Source organism: Sinocyclocheilus rhinocerous, unplaced genomic scaffold (genome assembly GCF_001515625.1).
Source record: "Sinocyclocheilus rhinocerous isolate Xijiao unplaced genomic scaffold, SAMN03320098_v1.1 scaffold1201, whole genome shotgun sequence".
Classification (NCBI taxonomy): Eukaryota; Metazoa; Chordata; class Actinopteri; order Cypriniformes; family Cyprinidae; genus Sinocyclocheilus; species Sinocyclocheilus rhinocerous.
Genome location: NW_015654059.1, coordinates 1,523,779 through 1,539,722, shown reverse-complemented (window position 1 = coordinate 1,539,722; position 15,944 = coordinate 1,523,779). Strand labels below are relative to the sequence as shown.

The 15,944-nt window shown below is 37.0% G+C and overlaps 2 protein-coding genes across 7 annotated transcripts in view; both read left to right on the top strand.

The window, feature by feature from the left end:
* The window catches only part of hsd17b12a (hydroxysteroid (17-beta) dehydrogenase 12a), a 20,602-nt gene extending 11,105 nt beyond the window's left edge, over positions 1-9,497 (top strand). For both annotated transcript variants that reach the window (XM_016523274.1, XM_016523275.1), the window contains exons 2-11: positions 2,534-2,580; positions 3,402-3,477; positions 5,343-5,450; positions 5,804-5,868; positions 5,958-6,002; positions 6,329-6,363; positions 6,890-6,971; positions 7,416-7,481; positions 8,202-8,351; positions 8,421-9,497. In XM_016523274.1, coding sequence (XP_016378760.1) covers positions 2,534-2,580; positions 3,402-3,477; positions 5,343-5,450; positions 5,804-5,868; positions 5,958-6,002; positions 6,329-6,363; positions 6,890-6,971; positions 7,416-7,481; positions 8,202-8,351; positions 8,421-8,528 — 782 coding nt within the window. In that variant the 3' untranslated portion in view covers positions 8,529-9,497. The remainder of the gene's footprint in view (positions 1-2,533; positions 2,581-3,401; positions 3,478-5,342; positions 5,451-5,803; positions 5,869-5,957; positions 6,003-6,328; positions 6,364-6,889; positions 6,972-7,415; positions 7,482-8,201; positions 8,352-8,420) is intronic.
* A 675-nt stretch (positions 9,498-10,172) lies between these two features.
* Positions 10,173-15,944, top strand: part of LOC107716661 (alpha-ketoglutarate-dependent dioxygenase alkB homolog 3-like) — a 10,808-nt gene continuing 5,036 nt past the window's right edge. For 2 of the 5 annotated variants that reach the window (XM_016523164.1, XM_016523160.1), the window contains exons 1-8: positions 10,205-10,338; positions 10,724-10,817; positions 11,234-11,307; positions 11,401-11,435; positions 11,529-11,576; positions 11,676-11,782; positions 14,640-14,728; positions 14,826-15,035. In XM_016523164.1, coding sequence (XP_016378650.1) covers positions 10,742-10,817; positions 11,234-11,307; positions 11,401-11,435; positions 11,529-11,576; positions 11,676-11,782; positions 14,640-14,728; positions 14,826-15,035 — 639 coding nt within the window. In that variant the 5' untranslated portion in view covers positions 10,205-10,338; positions 10,724-10,741. The other 3 variants (XM_016523163.1, XM_016523162.1, XM_016523161.1) reach the window with 3 other exon arrangements.

Below are 15,944 nucleotides of genomic sequence, written 5' to 3'. Positions count from 1 at the left end.
CCCCCCCACCCCCCCGAAGGCTCTACAATGAGCTGGGTTGCTGGGGGATGCAGAGAGAGAGAGAGAGATTGAGGGTGAGCGGGCAGCATCTTGTTGGTATTCAAGTGCTGCGGCTGTTCCAGACGAGGCAGCTATTTTTACTCACTCGGTTGCTTTTTTTAGCGCTGGAGTCGGAGGAGGGCCAGTGCGCTTGTGCGGCTCCGTATTTCTGAACGTACTGTTCGTGAACGTACCAGAGCACGACTGCTCGCTTGCAAAGGGTGCTCTTCTGGGCCTATTTTTATACATTTGTTTTTAAGCTTGCTAATAATGTTCATGCTAACAAAATACTCATGCTCACAGAAGTGTCAAGCATCAGTGGCTTTCATAATGTAGCCGCTTGCATGCATCTTCATGGTTTGTCACAGATTAAAGTGTTTCTGTGGGATAGTCTTGGGTTTTGACAGGCGGCGGTGCGTTTATGAACAGTCTCATGTGTTAAAATCATCCCCCGAATGCTCCTCGGATATCTAAGTAATCTAGGTGTTGATTAGTCTGGGATTTTGTGTCAAGTTTTGATGGTTGTTGATTATAACTATGGATCGATGGCCCCAGCCAAATGTGAGACACCTGCCACCTTTTGTGAAATGCAACCCCATGCGTGACTAATTGTCTCATTTTTGGTGACCTTTGCTTTTTAAATGCTCCTTTGTTAGAGGAATGTTTCTAAGAATGCTTTTAAGAGCAGAATTTATGGTTGTAGTGTTACATTTTGAAGGATTTGTGACTAAATTTGTATGTTTTTCTCGAACTAAGGAAGTACAGTGTTTTTGATGTCCATAATATGAGTTTTGTTCTTCCGCCATATCCTCACAAGCTCTTTGCTGTTATTCAGGGCATAGTTCACCCAAAAATGAATATTGACATTTACTCGCCCTCATGTTGTTCAGAACCTGAATTAATTACTTCTATGAATCACAAAAGATAATATTTTGAAGAATGTTGACAACCAGGTCAGCTATTTCTTTAATGTAGTTTGTTCCATTGAGACAAACCAGGATGCGCTTCATTCTTTGGATGAATTGGAAAAGGAGCTTGTGAATCACTTTGTCTTTTGTTTGTTCTCTCTTTCGATCCAGTGCTCTCACAACCGTTGTCGTGCTCTCTCACTTTCTACCCACATTTGACTTTGCGCAGTCTCCCATTACCCCCTCCACCCTCCCTTCTCCCTCTGGTTTCTATTTTCAGCAGCACCCAGGATCCCTCCTCACCCCTCCTGCATGTGATGTCGTGCTCTACAGACGTCATATCTCCCCCACAGCCCTGTTCTTGCGAATGACCACTGCCTATGCCACACTTTGATCAGCCATGATCACACATTGTGTCTTAATGCTCGCCTTTTCTGTTCCTGTGCATGTTTGTAAAACAAGAGCATCATGGGACATTCAGATGGACCTCTGAGTGTTGTAGTGTTTGAGTTCATTAGCAATATTTTGTAGTCCATATCTGGTCAGACTACAAGCTGTTTTTAGGTCAAAGTGAAGTACTATTGAAGTAAAAATAAAAATTCTTGTTAATGGAAAATTCATTATAAAATCAATTAATAAATTCAGACTTCTGGGTGGAATTTATGGTTTAAACGATAATTTTAACTATTCCATTTTAACGAATAGTCATAAATGTGAAGGGTGTCATTCTGTGCCGCAAGCATCACTAAATGGAATGACAAAAATGACTGTTTTCAAACATCTGATAGCCACGCCCTCAACTAACATCATTGGTTGAGCCAGTGTTGTTGGTCAGAATTGTTAAATGCAAAAAAAAAATGTTTTAAAATGCCTTAGAGTCACAGTGTTTACACTTTGAAGAAAACAACCTAGAAATGGCTATAGTTTTCTAAAAGCCAATGTGTCTGTTGCCATGTTGGGGTTGTCGTGATTCTCAAACAACAAATGCTTTCAAAATGCCACATAAAGGAAATGTTTACATTTTTTGAGGACATCAACCTAGAAATGGCATGTTTATTGTTGCCCTCACTTATTAGGCTAAGCGTATTTCAACCAAAAAATTGTACACTTTAGTTTTAAGAAAGATCCTGTGCATTATGTGAAATAAGGCTGAAGTAAATGATTAATATTTCACTCGTCTGCCATTGGTTGAACTGATAGCTCTGCCTTAGGCCCATTACTTGAGCCAATGTTACCATGTTGAGCTGGTTCAAAACAAGTTTTGAAAATGTCAGTGCTACACTTTTCAGGGAAATCAACCTACAAATTGCTACTTGGAACAGTTTTTACGTAGTAGGCTAAAATATAATAGTATTTTAACATTAATTAAAATGACACCCTTCAATTTTATCGTCCCTTAGATGGCAGTTTAGCAGGTGTAGGATTGTTTTGATTTGAACCTGGTCTATCCGAGTACCTCTTTGCCTGAAATTAGCTTTTTGACAAGTTTTCTTTTTTTTTTTTTTCTGTCTGTGTATGTATGAGAAAAATTAGTAATTAAGCTGCCGCAAATACTGATCCAGTCTCTTTCTTTCTCCTTTTTCCAGTTGTGACGGGAGCCACGGATGCGATTGGGAAATCCTATGCGGAGGAGGTAAGGGTTTCTCTTCTTATTTATCTCTTCGCTCCACGGAAAGCACAGTGACTCATCACAAGACAGAGGTTTCACTCTGAGGCCATGAGAAGGAGGGTGACTAGAGGACTGCTGGTAGAAAAAGACCTGTTACCTCACATAACTCGTACAGTTAAAAGCCGTTCTTTCATGTCACTGCTCACTCCCAAAGTTAACATTCAGCTTCATCTTTAGCTTTTTCAGTTAAAAGTGAGTAATCCACAATTGTGAAAAAATAATTACTGTTTTCAAACAGGTTTCCCTCTCAGACACTCCCCTCATTTGTTATTGGTCAAACAAATAGCCCCGCCCCTAAACACACACTATTGGTTGAGGCACTGTTGCTATGCTGGTCAGAATTCAGAAAAAGTTTTGAAAATGGCACAATGTTTACACTTTTCAGTGAAATCAACTAACTTCTAGCTTGATTCTAGTTGTTTTTACATATTAACCTTAGGAGAGACTATCTTAACAAAAATTAAAGACTTAAGGCTGCAAATATCAAGTTTTGTCATAGCTCATTGTCTGTCAAATATTATATTGTAATATTTCCACCACTCTCATACAGTTGAAATCAAGTTAATCCATATTTAGTTTTAGAATTTTGAGGAAAAAATTAGTCAAATGTTCCATTTTAAATTCTAATAGTAACTCAAGTATGGTTTTTACCATGAAAATAGCCAAAGAAGGTGACATGGACCACTTTTAGGAGATGTTTTCATGGCAATTATCAACACACATGCTTTGCATTGTTTCTCTCTGTCATAAATAAGGTGATTCAAACTATCTTCTCTCTCTCTCAGCTTGCTCGACGAGGATTCTCTATGATGCTCATCAGCCGTTCCCAGGAGAAGCTTGAAGACGTGGCAAAGTCTCTCGGTCAGTGTTCGGCCATCTGTGTGTTAGCAAACCGCAGTGCTCATCTCTGTGAATGACAGACAGTCCTCCTGATGTTAATGAAATTGGGTTTATTTTTAGCCCTGGCCTGAGAGGCAGAGTGGGGGCCTGGTTCACTGACTGGGCGGAGAGCTGATGCAGGCTGGCAGGAGTGCACAGTCAAAGGTCAACACCGAGCTCCAGGAGTCATGCACGAAACTTCTCAGAATAGGGCCGAAACACTGTTTGCCTTTCCTGTTCCAGTAAATGTGAATTCTTTAGATGCTAGATAATTGCTCCAATGATGTACATGTAACATGAAGGTTCTTCAGTCTGTGCCTTCAGTCGGTCACTGGTCCCATAGGTGCTGTATGGCCAAACATCCACCGTTAGACCAATAAGACGTGTGAAGGATCACAACCGCTATGACTCGTTTCCTGTACAATCACATTACAATCACAACTGCCACGATCATTCATTTGAGGCATCGTTGAGGCTTTCAGTGTGAAAGCAGTTTCTGCTTCATCTCTTTATATGCTATGAATCAAGCTAGACATGCATATATAATATAATATAATATAATTAACGTGTATTGTATTCAGTGTTATTGAGTGGAAGTACTATTTATATACTATTATATTATGTACTAATATTTTGAATTAGCTTTTTTTTTTAGTTTTTTTTTTTAAGTTTTAGTAATTTTATGTGCTTTTTGGCATTCTTATTTTTCTACTTTTTTTAAATCTATTTTATTTCAGCTTTATTTCAACTACTGCAAATTATTTAATATTTTAGTTGACTGTGATTTTATATGAAATAATAATAATAACAGTAATAATAATAATAATAATTATTATTATTTCCACCCCTTCCTTTGAAGTTTTTAAGGTGTTTATGACTTCTTCTTTTTTTTAAATCCTTAATTGCATTTCTTCTTGGTATGAATGAAGTGTGACAGGCCATGATATTGGGAATGGGAGTTTTCTTGTACTGATTTGGCCTCCATGTGTGCACTGAATAATAAAGTAACAATACGGAGTTTCTTAACTCGCCCATGGTCAGCTCTTGAAAGCACCCATTCCACTCAAACACCCTGTCAGGAATCATAAGCTCCATGTGGATGCAAACAGTTGTTTTTATTAGAATAAAATTTTGTTATTATCAACTTTAAAGCTGTTTTAAATGCAGGCGCTAAACTGTTGAGGTTGGAAGGGGAAAAATCCCAGTCTGCCAGAACCACAGTCGTGCTGGCAACACAGAATGGGTGGGAGGGGGGAGGTTATGGCTAGTCACGAACCAGAATGTAATTTGCCAAATCTGGTTCTCAAACCTCACATTTGCATCGATCATCTTCCATTTGGGGTGTTAGAAGTCACGGAGAGCAGTATCCCACAAGCCCCCTGGACAAAAAAAAAAGCTCATTTATGTGTTCTTGTTCTTAAAATAACCATTCGATTTAAAAAAAAAAAAAAAAAAAAAACCGCTTCTCGCAGCGAGACCTGAGAGGAATTTTCCTCTCATAACTCATTGGAACAGTGTTTAGACAAATGAGCCTTTGGACAATAAATTCTAATTGCTGCAGGCACCTCAAACAAGCAGAGGAGGGGAGATGTAGGAAGTTCCTCTGACAGCCTTTCTTTGGTACACAGCGCCTCCTGCTGGCCAGAAATCTGTGTTTTGGTGCAATGGGCAAAGTCCCAGAGAAGTTATTTTTAGAACAGTAGCAATAGCAGGGATGCCTGCTCTTGGACAGAGTTCTCCAATGCCAATATTAGGTCTGCAGCTGGAACAATGACCGTTTCAGTAGTATTCAGGGGGGTTTGCATTGTTTCTTTGCATTAAGCGTCTTTTATGTCTCTTAATTACAGAAAGCACATATAACGTGGAAACAAAAACTATCGCAGTGGACTACGGTCAGGCTGATATCTATCCTAAAATCGAAAAGGGTCTCGCTGGACTGGAGATTGGAGTCCTTGGTAAGTTTCTTTTACTTTGGGCCTTTGTTACATCTTGAAAGCAACCCAAAACTCAAATTTGTCGGAAAGCTGACATGCACACAACTTTAATTCTTGATTCCCTTTCCGTGTTGCTTTTAAACCTCTTTTATTTGGCCTCATCTTCTCAGAAAGTTGGTGTTGTTTTTTTGTTTTGTTCACCTGAAATAGCAATTGAGTTTTTTTTTTTTTCTGTGTAGTTTAGAGCTCACGTCTCATTCCTGATGCCTTATCGCCACCTAGTGGTGATTTTTTAGAACATGCATATTTCAGATACCCAATCTCAATCATATTGAACCACATCTGATTTTCTATTTTTTTCTCTTGATTCATAGTGAACAATGTGGGTATCTCATATTCATACCCTGAATTCTTCCTCCACATCCCTGATTTGGAAAACGTGAGTAAATTCTTTGTTTGAGAAGGAAGGTTTAATTATTAGTAGCCATTATCGTTAAGAAATATTCACCTTTTAATTTGCTTTCGCAGTTCATCACCACCATGATCAATGTCAACATCACCTCAGTGTGCCAAGTAAGTAGACGCAAACAACATATTGGGCTGTTGAAGGGTTTCGGAATTCTTAATTTTGAAAATTCAAATTCATAAAATTTAAAAGTACTGCAACCGCTTTGATGTACTCCTCCTACTGTTGTACCTGTTCTCTCTCTCACTGTGTTTTGCTGATCTCCACCAACGCTCCCACCCACACATTCTCTCTCCCTCCCTCACTCTCTTTCTCTCTAATGCAGGAGTGATATATTAGTGTTTCAGATTTTTAATGTTGTGTCAAGTCATTTTGGAGCATGTGAGAACTTGTTTTTTTTGTTTGTTTTTTTTGTCCCGTTTTCTCTCTCCAGATGACTCGTCTGGTGCTGCCCAGAATGGAGGCAAGGTAAGTCCTGGTGTTTGATATAAAAACATCCTTCCAGCATCTTACTGGAATTCCTAAAACAGCCGCTGTCACTAAAAAGGAATTCAGTGCAGCTTTTAAAACAGGGATTTTCCTCCTGAGTATTGCTCCCCTCCTGTTCCCCCCCACTCTTTGTGTGAAATTGAAAAACAACAATGCACTGATCCCATTGGCTAATGGCTACTGCTGAGTCACGTGCAACTCTGCGGCCAATAATGGAGCTGGGCAAAGTTTGTACAAATAGGTCCATCCCTCTTGCACTCCCCAGCACTCTACTGCAGCTGCAGGGGTACTGCATGAGAAAGCTGGTGCCATGGCAACACACATGGCGACCATCATTAGATGTGTGTTGAAATGAAGTACAGTGGGTGACAGCGTCTTTCAGGTTTCCACAGCTGGAAATATACCCTATTTGATGTCAATGTCAAACGTGATTAGTTGAAATGCAATCTGCAATGATAAAGTTTGCTTTTTCATTGCAATGATAAAGTTTGCTTTTTCATTGCAGAGCTAAGGGTGTCATCCTCAATATCTCCTCTGCCAGTGGCATGTTCCCCGTCCCAATGCTGACCATATACTCCTCCACCAAGGCGAGTGTCTTCACAACATTCTTCAGAGATATCAGTGGTCATAATTGTTTCAGAAAACTTTTTAAAGTTGTTTATATTAAACAATCTAAAGTTAAGTTGGTCATACATTGTTTTAAAATTTGTTAAATTAAATTTCAATTAATTTATTTGTCCCAGTCCATATTGGATATTTAATATTTATTTTATAAAAAAAAAAAAAAATTGCATTTAGATTATTTTAGATTTTTTTTTTTTTTTTCTCTTTTTTTTTTTGTCATCTACCGATCACTTAAACAGAATTAAAAAAAATATATGTAAAATTTACTAACACAATACTTTATACTGTGCACTATAATGTACTATAATGTTGTGATGCCTTAATTCACTGGTTGCATTTTGAAATTATTGGTTTTAGTTTGCTTTTATTTTTTGAGGTTTTGATTTTTACTTGTCATCTTTCTACAGGCTTTTGTGGACTTCTTCTCACGTGGCCTTCAAGCAGAGTACAAGTGCAAAGGGATCATCATCCAGGTAAGAGAACCAGCATTAAAATAGAAATGATTGTGTGTGATGGGTCAGTAATGTTTTATTTTTATTAATATAATTTTTATTTAATTAAATTTTTTTTTTAGCTAGGATCCATTAAATTTATCAACAGTGACAGTAATGAAATTTATATTATTAAAATAATGTTTAATGTTCTTTTGAACTTTCTATTTATCAAAGAACCCTGAATAAAACGTATGACTGTTTTCAGCAAAAATATTAACTGTTTTCAACATATTAATAATAATAAAATGTTTATTGAGCACCAAATCAGGATATTAGAAGGATTTCTGAAGGATCATGTGACAGTGAAGACTGCAAGGAATTCAGGAATAAATTAAAATCAAAAATTAAAGTCATTTTACTGTTACCATGTACTATCACTATATACCAAATATTGCAATTTTTACTGTATTGTTGATTAAATGCAGCCTTGGTGAGCGTAAGAGACTTCTTTCAAAACCATTAAAAATCTTACTGCCCCCAAACTTTTTAACGGCAGTGTAAATGCATCATCGATTGCCAAGAGACTGTTGAGGGCAGTAAATACAACAAGAACTGTATTAATTCGTTAATAAAATTGATGTTTTTTTCTTGTTGACTCTTAAGGTTTTTGTTTAGATCTATCAGATAAGAATTGTAAAGATCCAGCCGGCCTAAAGTGCCTTTTTAGTGAATTACATCAAATCTTTCTGTCCCTACCAGAGTGTGCTGCCTTTCTTTGTGGCTACCAAGATGACGAAGATCAGGAAGCCCACCCTGGACAAGCCCACCCCTGAACGCTACGTAGCTGCTGAACTGACCACTGTGGGACTGCAAGACCAGACCAACGGCTATTTCCCTCACGCCGTCATGGTATGTCTCATCCAGCAGTGTTTTAGACATTCATTGACCATGGTGTCACCCTAAACTTGTGTCCCACAGGGCTGGGTGACCACTGTTCTGGCCCCCATCAAGCTGGTCCTCTGCCTGGGTCTGAGCATGAACAAGGCCCAGCGCGGCGGATACCTCAGGAGGAGAAAGTTGCAATAAGTTGAAGATATTGTGTGACGGAAACCAAACTGGATGAGATATTTTACAGAACATGTGCTGAGATTTGAGATTCACTGGAGTCATTTTGAATCTCACATCTTTGAAGTGCTTCCTCTTACGTAATATTTTTTTTTGTGTGTTAAATGTTGTGTGTTTTTGTTCTCTTTGGACATGCTCACGTTCCACAATGACTCATTATTATTGACTGGTTGCCAGAAATGGAGACAAATCTTCTTTATAGGGTGAAAGAAGTGTCGGGAGGGTTTTGTGGCCACTGCTGTTGTAAGCAGAGGGTTATTTATATGGGGATGGTGTTTTATATTTATTTAATTACTAATTATGCATTTTCTTTTTATCTGGTACTATCTGTTTGCACTCTTGTTAACTGCCAATAACTAGTTTGCATTCGTGCCTTAGACCTTCTGATGAGTGATAAATGGGTGCTGGCCTTTCTTATCATTAATTTAACATATTTAGCAAATCTATGGTGAATATTTTTTGAATCTTGTACTGTATCAATATAAAACCAAAGGTCTGATTTAAGTTCATTTTTGTACATTGGCCTTTTCAGGCTGTAAGTTTACGTGTCAGATTTGGTTTATTTAAAACCTGTGCCTTTTTATAGAATCTAAAACTAGGTCACGTTTATTGAAAGGAGATCTAATGCACGTTTACATGATTTTCTCCACTGAAGACTTAAAGGTGTGGTGGAATGTCACCCGTTTGTCTTGAGTTTCATCCAGAGGTGGATTTGAGGAATACCTCCATAGCTTGGATCTCTGTATGATTATTTATGGACCAGTGCCAGTCAAGTTAAAACATCCAGGTGGTTAAACCGCATTAGTCGCCCCTGGTTTAAAACTTGAATGTTTTCATTCCAGACGTGTTGAAGAGTGGAACAAAATGTGCTGCTTTACAGATATGTGACAATCTGAAATCTTGTTTGTTAATAAAAATTATTTCTGTATTGATTTTTGTATTCGTCTTTTTTAATAAATTTTATGATGCTGCTTACGGTTTTGTGTCTTTTGTTGGATTTAGATTGTAAATGTTACAAAGAGACGAATAAAATGTCTGGGCTTAATTCAACACTGATCTACTTAATAGTTTTGAGGGGTTCTGATACTTTTTGTACTCCAAGAAATGATGTGCAACAGATTTGCAGTAATCTATGATGATAATACAGTTATACAATTCAAAGTTTAAAGCTTTGCCGAGTGTTATACAGTCATCTCATAATTTTTAAAAACTTAATCTAGCTTTTTGGTCTAGAGTAGAAATTATCTGTCCTTGTGTAAATAGCAAAGCTGATGTAATCATTGTAAAATTACACACCTGAATCCAGGTGTTTATTTTGTTATGAGGTATTTATTTAAAGATATTAAAATACCTTGTCTAGTGCCTAATATACAATTTTAGATGAATAGTAAGTAATTTAGTAGATTATAGTAGTTCTAAAGATTAAACTATTCTAGTTTCTAAATAATTTAAGTTGTAATATTGGAAAACTACTAGAAGTATGTAGGAGCATACGTAGTACATTTTAAACAAATATACAGCATTGTATTTGTATTATACACATTTTATGCATATTATATATATATATGTACAGCAGTGTACTTCCAGAAGAAGGGGGTAGGAACCGTGTTGGTATCGATCATCTCAGGGTAGGAACTAGGAAGCATTTTCACTGGTCATTGTAGGAACACGGACACGTTTCGCCGAACACCAGAACTGATTGTGTTTCTATTACACAAATGTTCAACCAACGCTCTGAAGAATGAGATAAATCGCATCGAAACTACTGTGTGTAAGTGTTGTTTAAGTTGCTCATTTTTGGGACAACGCTGTCAGGTCATTAAAAATTGACAGAAAACTTAAAAACAGTGTCTCCGTCGAGGTGTGCAAATTTTAATATACAAGATGTCATAAGTCTGTTTACATCAAACATACTTATGAATTTTGTAATATAGTTCTCTGTGCTCATCATATATACTTTTGAAAAGATTGGTTTTTTAAACTGACATATAGGCACATTCCAGAATGAAAGTGCTATCCTGTAATGAGTGATTTACTGAAATTACCTGAAGATGGCAGCACATTTCTTCTGTAGTCAATTGTAAAACTTGAAAAAATAAATACATTTGGTCCTTCTAAGGTACTAAAGCCCACTGACATGTGTTGTGTCTTGTCAGATAAGTTTTGAGCTTTTAATGAGTGATAAAAGGCAGCGAGCTAGAGTCCAGGGCTCCTGGGCCAAACCTCTTCACAAACCACAACAGCCAACTGGTATGCCATCTTTCTCATATTATAATACCTGTACAGTAAAAGTTAAAGATGTCTAAAAAAAAAAACATGAATTTTGTTGACATATGTTTACATATTAACACATGTTTAGTATTCCACAACATGGCCTGATTTAAATAACATACAGTGGATTCCAAGTTTGCAAACGTCATGAAAATTAACACAATTTTGAAAAGAACAGTGATTGAATAAATGATTTGTGTTTTTATGATTTTTACCATAAATGCTTAAATAAATTACTTTCAAGAAGCAGTAATAAAGTTATGAAAACGTCATGGAAATGATTACAATTAAACATTTTACATGGACTTCAGGGGGGAAAACAGGCAATATAGGTGTAGAACAGTGTATCAGTGTATTGCTTTCTAAATTAAGAGTATATGCATTTATTGTTTCAGCTCAACATGTCCCTTCGGCAGCAGTATCATGGAAATGTGGACCGCGATCATTTGAGTTCCATCAGCCAGCAGATGTAAGGGCCATTCTGTGGCTTTTATATGCTGTTTTCTTGGACAGTGGTCAAATCTGAGTGTTTCTGATTTATTCTGTATTTCTTTTTTTTTAGCCCATCAGAGAGATTCCTGTAGAGAAAGTGATCGAGTGCGTGACTCAGTCCCGGGCACTTTCAAGCAATAAAACCTGTTGATTGACACAGCATGTATATCAAGTGTGTTGTTTTCTTCTCTTTCTCAGAAATGCTGGTGACTATGAGATTAGTCAAGGGCCTACTGGTGTCTCCAGGTAACAATGCTCAGATTTAAAGTGGCCTAAACTAAAATAAATTACCTTCAGAAGATCACTACCTGCATTTAAGTAATTGTGTACTTTATTTCTGTCCAGACTGCGACTCATACCAGGGTTTCTACAGCAGGAGGAGGCCGACTGTATGTTTAGCAAGCTACTCGCTGAACTGCCATGGTCACAAAAGACCAATTATAGGATGATGGGTGAGTTGCATGTTGAGGTAATGTAAGTTGAGGGGGAAAAAATTGTGTTTTAACCTCCTAGTGAACTGGAGATATAGGCCCAATCCCAATTCTATTTTATACCCCTTCATCTAAGAAATGAGAAACCACTACTACACAGTTACACGTCATCATACGTCGTCGCTAGATCCTACGTTTAAGGAGACGTGCTGATGTTTACCACAAACTTTCAAGATTCCAAGATGCTGACATGGTATGCTGTCAATTATCTGGTGGTTGCATAAGTGTGCACACCCTTAAACTAATACTTTGTTGAAGCACCTTTTGATTTTATTACACCACTCAGTCATTTTGTGTATGAGTCTATCAGCATGGCACATCTTGACTTGGCAATATTTGCCCACTCTTCTTGGCAAAAATGCTCCTAATCTGTTAGATTGCAAGGGCATCTCCTGTGCACAGCCCTCTTCAGATCACCCCACAGATTTTCAATCGGATTCAGGTCTGGGCTCTGGCTGGGCCATTCCAAAACTTCAATCTTCTTCTGGTGAAGCCATTCTTTTGTTGATTTGGATGTATGCTTTGGGTTGTTGTTGTGCTGAAAGATGAAGTTCCTCTTCATTTTCAGCTTTCTAGCAGAAGCCTGAAGGTTTTGTGCCAATATTGACTGGTATTTGGAACTGTTCATAATTCCCTCCACCTTGACTAAGGCCCCAGTTCCAGCTGAAGAAAAACAGCCCCAAAGCATGATGCTGCCACCACCATGCTTCACTGTGGGTATGGTGTTCCTTTGGTGATGTGCAGTGTTGTTTTTTCGCCAAACATACCTTTTAGAATTATGACCAAAAAGTTCAACCTTGGTTTCAACACATTTTCCCACATGCTTTTTGGGAAACTTAAAATGTGTTTTTGCTAAATTTAGCCAGGCTTAGAAGTTTTTCTTGCCACCCTACCCCATAGCCCAGACATATGAAGAATATGGGAGATTGTTGTCACATGTACTACACAGCCAGTGCTTGCCAGAAATTCCTGCAGCTCCTTTAATGTTGCTGTAGGCCTCTTGGCATTTATGTGATAAAAAAGTATAAACTATAAATCAGATCTAGTAGATTGTGCCCAGCAGGTTTTTCAAGTTTTAATCATGTTCCTTTATCCAGTATGATACAGTAGGCTTTATAGGGTTCAAAAGTGTCATAATAGCATCGTAACAGGGTGTAGTGCACAAGTAAAATTTACTCAGTTTTTCTTTTGTAGGTTTTTGCACTCATATTTTTCAAGTAACTTTCACACATGGAATTAAGTAAAAATCCACCCAACTTAGTTAAGTAAAATTTAAAAAGTGAACAAGTTCATCAAATGATTTAACTTCACTTTTAAGGCAAGTGTTTACATAAAATTCATTTATATTAATTTTAGACGTGCATTTTTAGTTTGTCACTGCACTTCCATTAGCACAGCTATGTTCATTGAATGAAGCAATGAAGACCATAGTCATCATAAAAACATTTTAAAATATAGTCATCAGCATAGTCATCATAAAAGACCCATGCAGTTTCAGTTAATGCAACTAAAATTATTCATGTACTATAGTCCCAACACAAATGAATTAAACTTCAGATTTACGTATTTTTAGTGTACAAAAATCAATGAAATTGGTTCTTTTTATTGAAGTAAATTGAACCAGCAGCAAAAACATTATTTTCCAGTAGCATATGTTGAGCCTTGGTGCTAATTTGGAGAAACAGGTTCTGACCCAAGACCAAAGCAGAAGAATCAAAATAAGCATGTTTTTGTGCACACGTTGATGATGACGTTTTGCGTCAGTCCCACTCACTTGTTCACAAAGTGCTCTTTCCACAATGACTCACATTTTCCAGTCCTTCTCCATCAGTAAATTGGCAGGAATGCCACTGCCTCCAGTTCCCTCATCTGTTTACCTTCTCCAAGACCGACATCATTTGAAAAAGTCCCAAATATACCAAATGTTTAAACATTTGCTTTGGACCAAGAGCAGTTCACGTTTGACTGTGACTGATCAAGATCGTTTTGACAAATATTCTGGTTCCACGAGCTTTCAGGCGGTTTGTTGTGGAGAGATGTGCTATTAGTTTTTAAGCATTTTGAAATAAGATTTTATGCCTTCCAGATTATAAAACAGGTGAAAAAATCTGATTGTGGTAAATAACCACCCAGAACACCCTAGAAACCACATAGCAACATGCTAAATCCATTTAGAACACAATTTAGTTTTGCTCTTGGCATTTAGGTAAACATTTGTTTGTACTTCAGAAAAGCTAAAAATCTAGTTTTATTTTTAAATGATCATTAAGTCAAGTCTCATTTATTTATATAGCGCTTTATACAATACAGATTGTTTTAAAGCAGCTTCACAGAAAAATGCAAAATTCATCAATTGTGGAATTAATTCAGTTTCAGCTGTAAAGCTGCTCTACAGAAGACAATAGTTTCATTACCCAGCACAATTCAGTTCAAGTTTTGTTCTCATCTGATAGTATTAGTGTAGTAATTATCAGTAATATTAACTGAATATTACTTAATAGGGATGGTTTACCAAAAAATGAAACCAAGCCATTTCTGGTCCCCATTGACTTCCCTATTATTCTTTTTTCCATACTATGGAAGCCAATGGCTACCGTCAACTGTTTGGTTACCAACATTTTTCAAAATATCTTCTTTTGTGCTCAACAGAAGAAAGAAACTCCTACTAGTTTGGAACAACTTGAGGGTGAGAAAATGATGACAGAATTTTCATTTTTGGGTGAACTATCCCTTTAATTTCCCTTTAAATAGATGTTAGGCAGTATTGAAAGTAGAAATAGCTGAACATGCTTCATATTCAGTATGTTTTGCTCTTCAGGTGATGCATATGAGGAACCCAGGCTCACTTGTTGGTATGGAGAGTTGCCGTATACATATTCACGTTCCGCTATGCAGGCCAATACTCAGGTATATGACTATTGCATACTGCAAGTGAGCAAACAAAAATGACATCTATCAATATGTAAAGTAAAGCATCTATTTTAGTATTTTCCTCCTATTACAGTGGCATCCAGTTCTCACCACTCTATGTCTGGGCGTTGAGCAGAAGAGCGGTCACAAGTTTAACTCATTGCTGTGTAACCTGTACCGGGACGGTAAAGACAGCATTGGCTGGCACAGTGACAACGAGCCATCATTAGGACCCCAGCCCATCATCGCCTCTCTGAGTCTGGGCGACACTAGAGTGTTCAGTCTCAGAAAGCAGCCACTTCCTGTGAGTCTGCGAATGTATCATTTCCTGTCACAGTCATGCTAGGTTTTAAATGATGGGAATAACAGTGTTTGCCCTAAGGATGCACGATATACTAGTGCTGCGATGAATCATAATAAAACCAAACTGCAGATTATGGTTGGCAGCTTTAGTCAACAGAAGAGAAGCTTTAAGGGATCCCTGTGGTTTTACGCTACAAACTCAATGGTTTAACATTTGAAAATTATTATTAATTGTAATTGTAATTGTAATTTCACAGTGCTGTTAAATGAAAACGTTATAATTATTATTATATTTTTTTATTTTACAATAAAATATTACAGTAGTAATATTTCTTATTTTGTTCATTTTTAATTTCTAATACTAATAATCATATTAAAAATAATAATTGTTAAGAGTAATTTATATGTAATCACAAGTTTTTTTTAGCCAAATTGTGCAGCCCTACAGACAAGCACAGTAATTCTGGAGCTTTAAAAGAGCTTCACGTTTTAAATGGCAGTTGCCGTTTTTATCAGAAAAATCACAATACGATTTTTTCCCTCAAATCGTGAAGCCCAACAATATATTGGTATATTGACTGATATTAGAGATTTTATTTTTCATTTATCGATATCTGTCAATATTGGATATTTAATTTAATATATATTGGTTTCAAATTTAATTTTATTGCAGCATTCAATTTTAATTTTAATTCTCGTTCATTAAAAATTTTAATGTCTGCCATTTATCCAGTTTTTGGCCATAACATGAAAATAATTATTGACTTATCTATCAGTACCGTTCAGAATTTTAAAGGGGTCATATGATGCAATTTCAAATTTTCCTTTCTCTTTGGAGTGTCACAAGCTGTTCGTGAATGGATAAGATCCCTAAAGTTGCAAAGACTAAAGTCTCAAATTTCAAATCTCA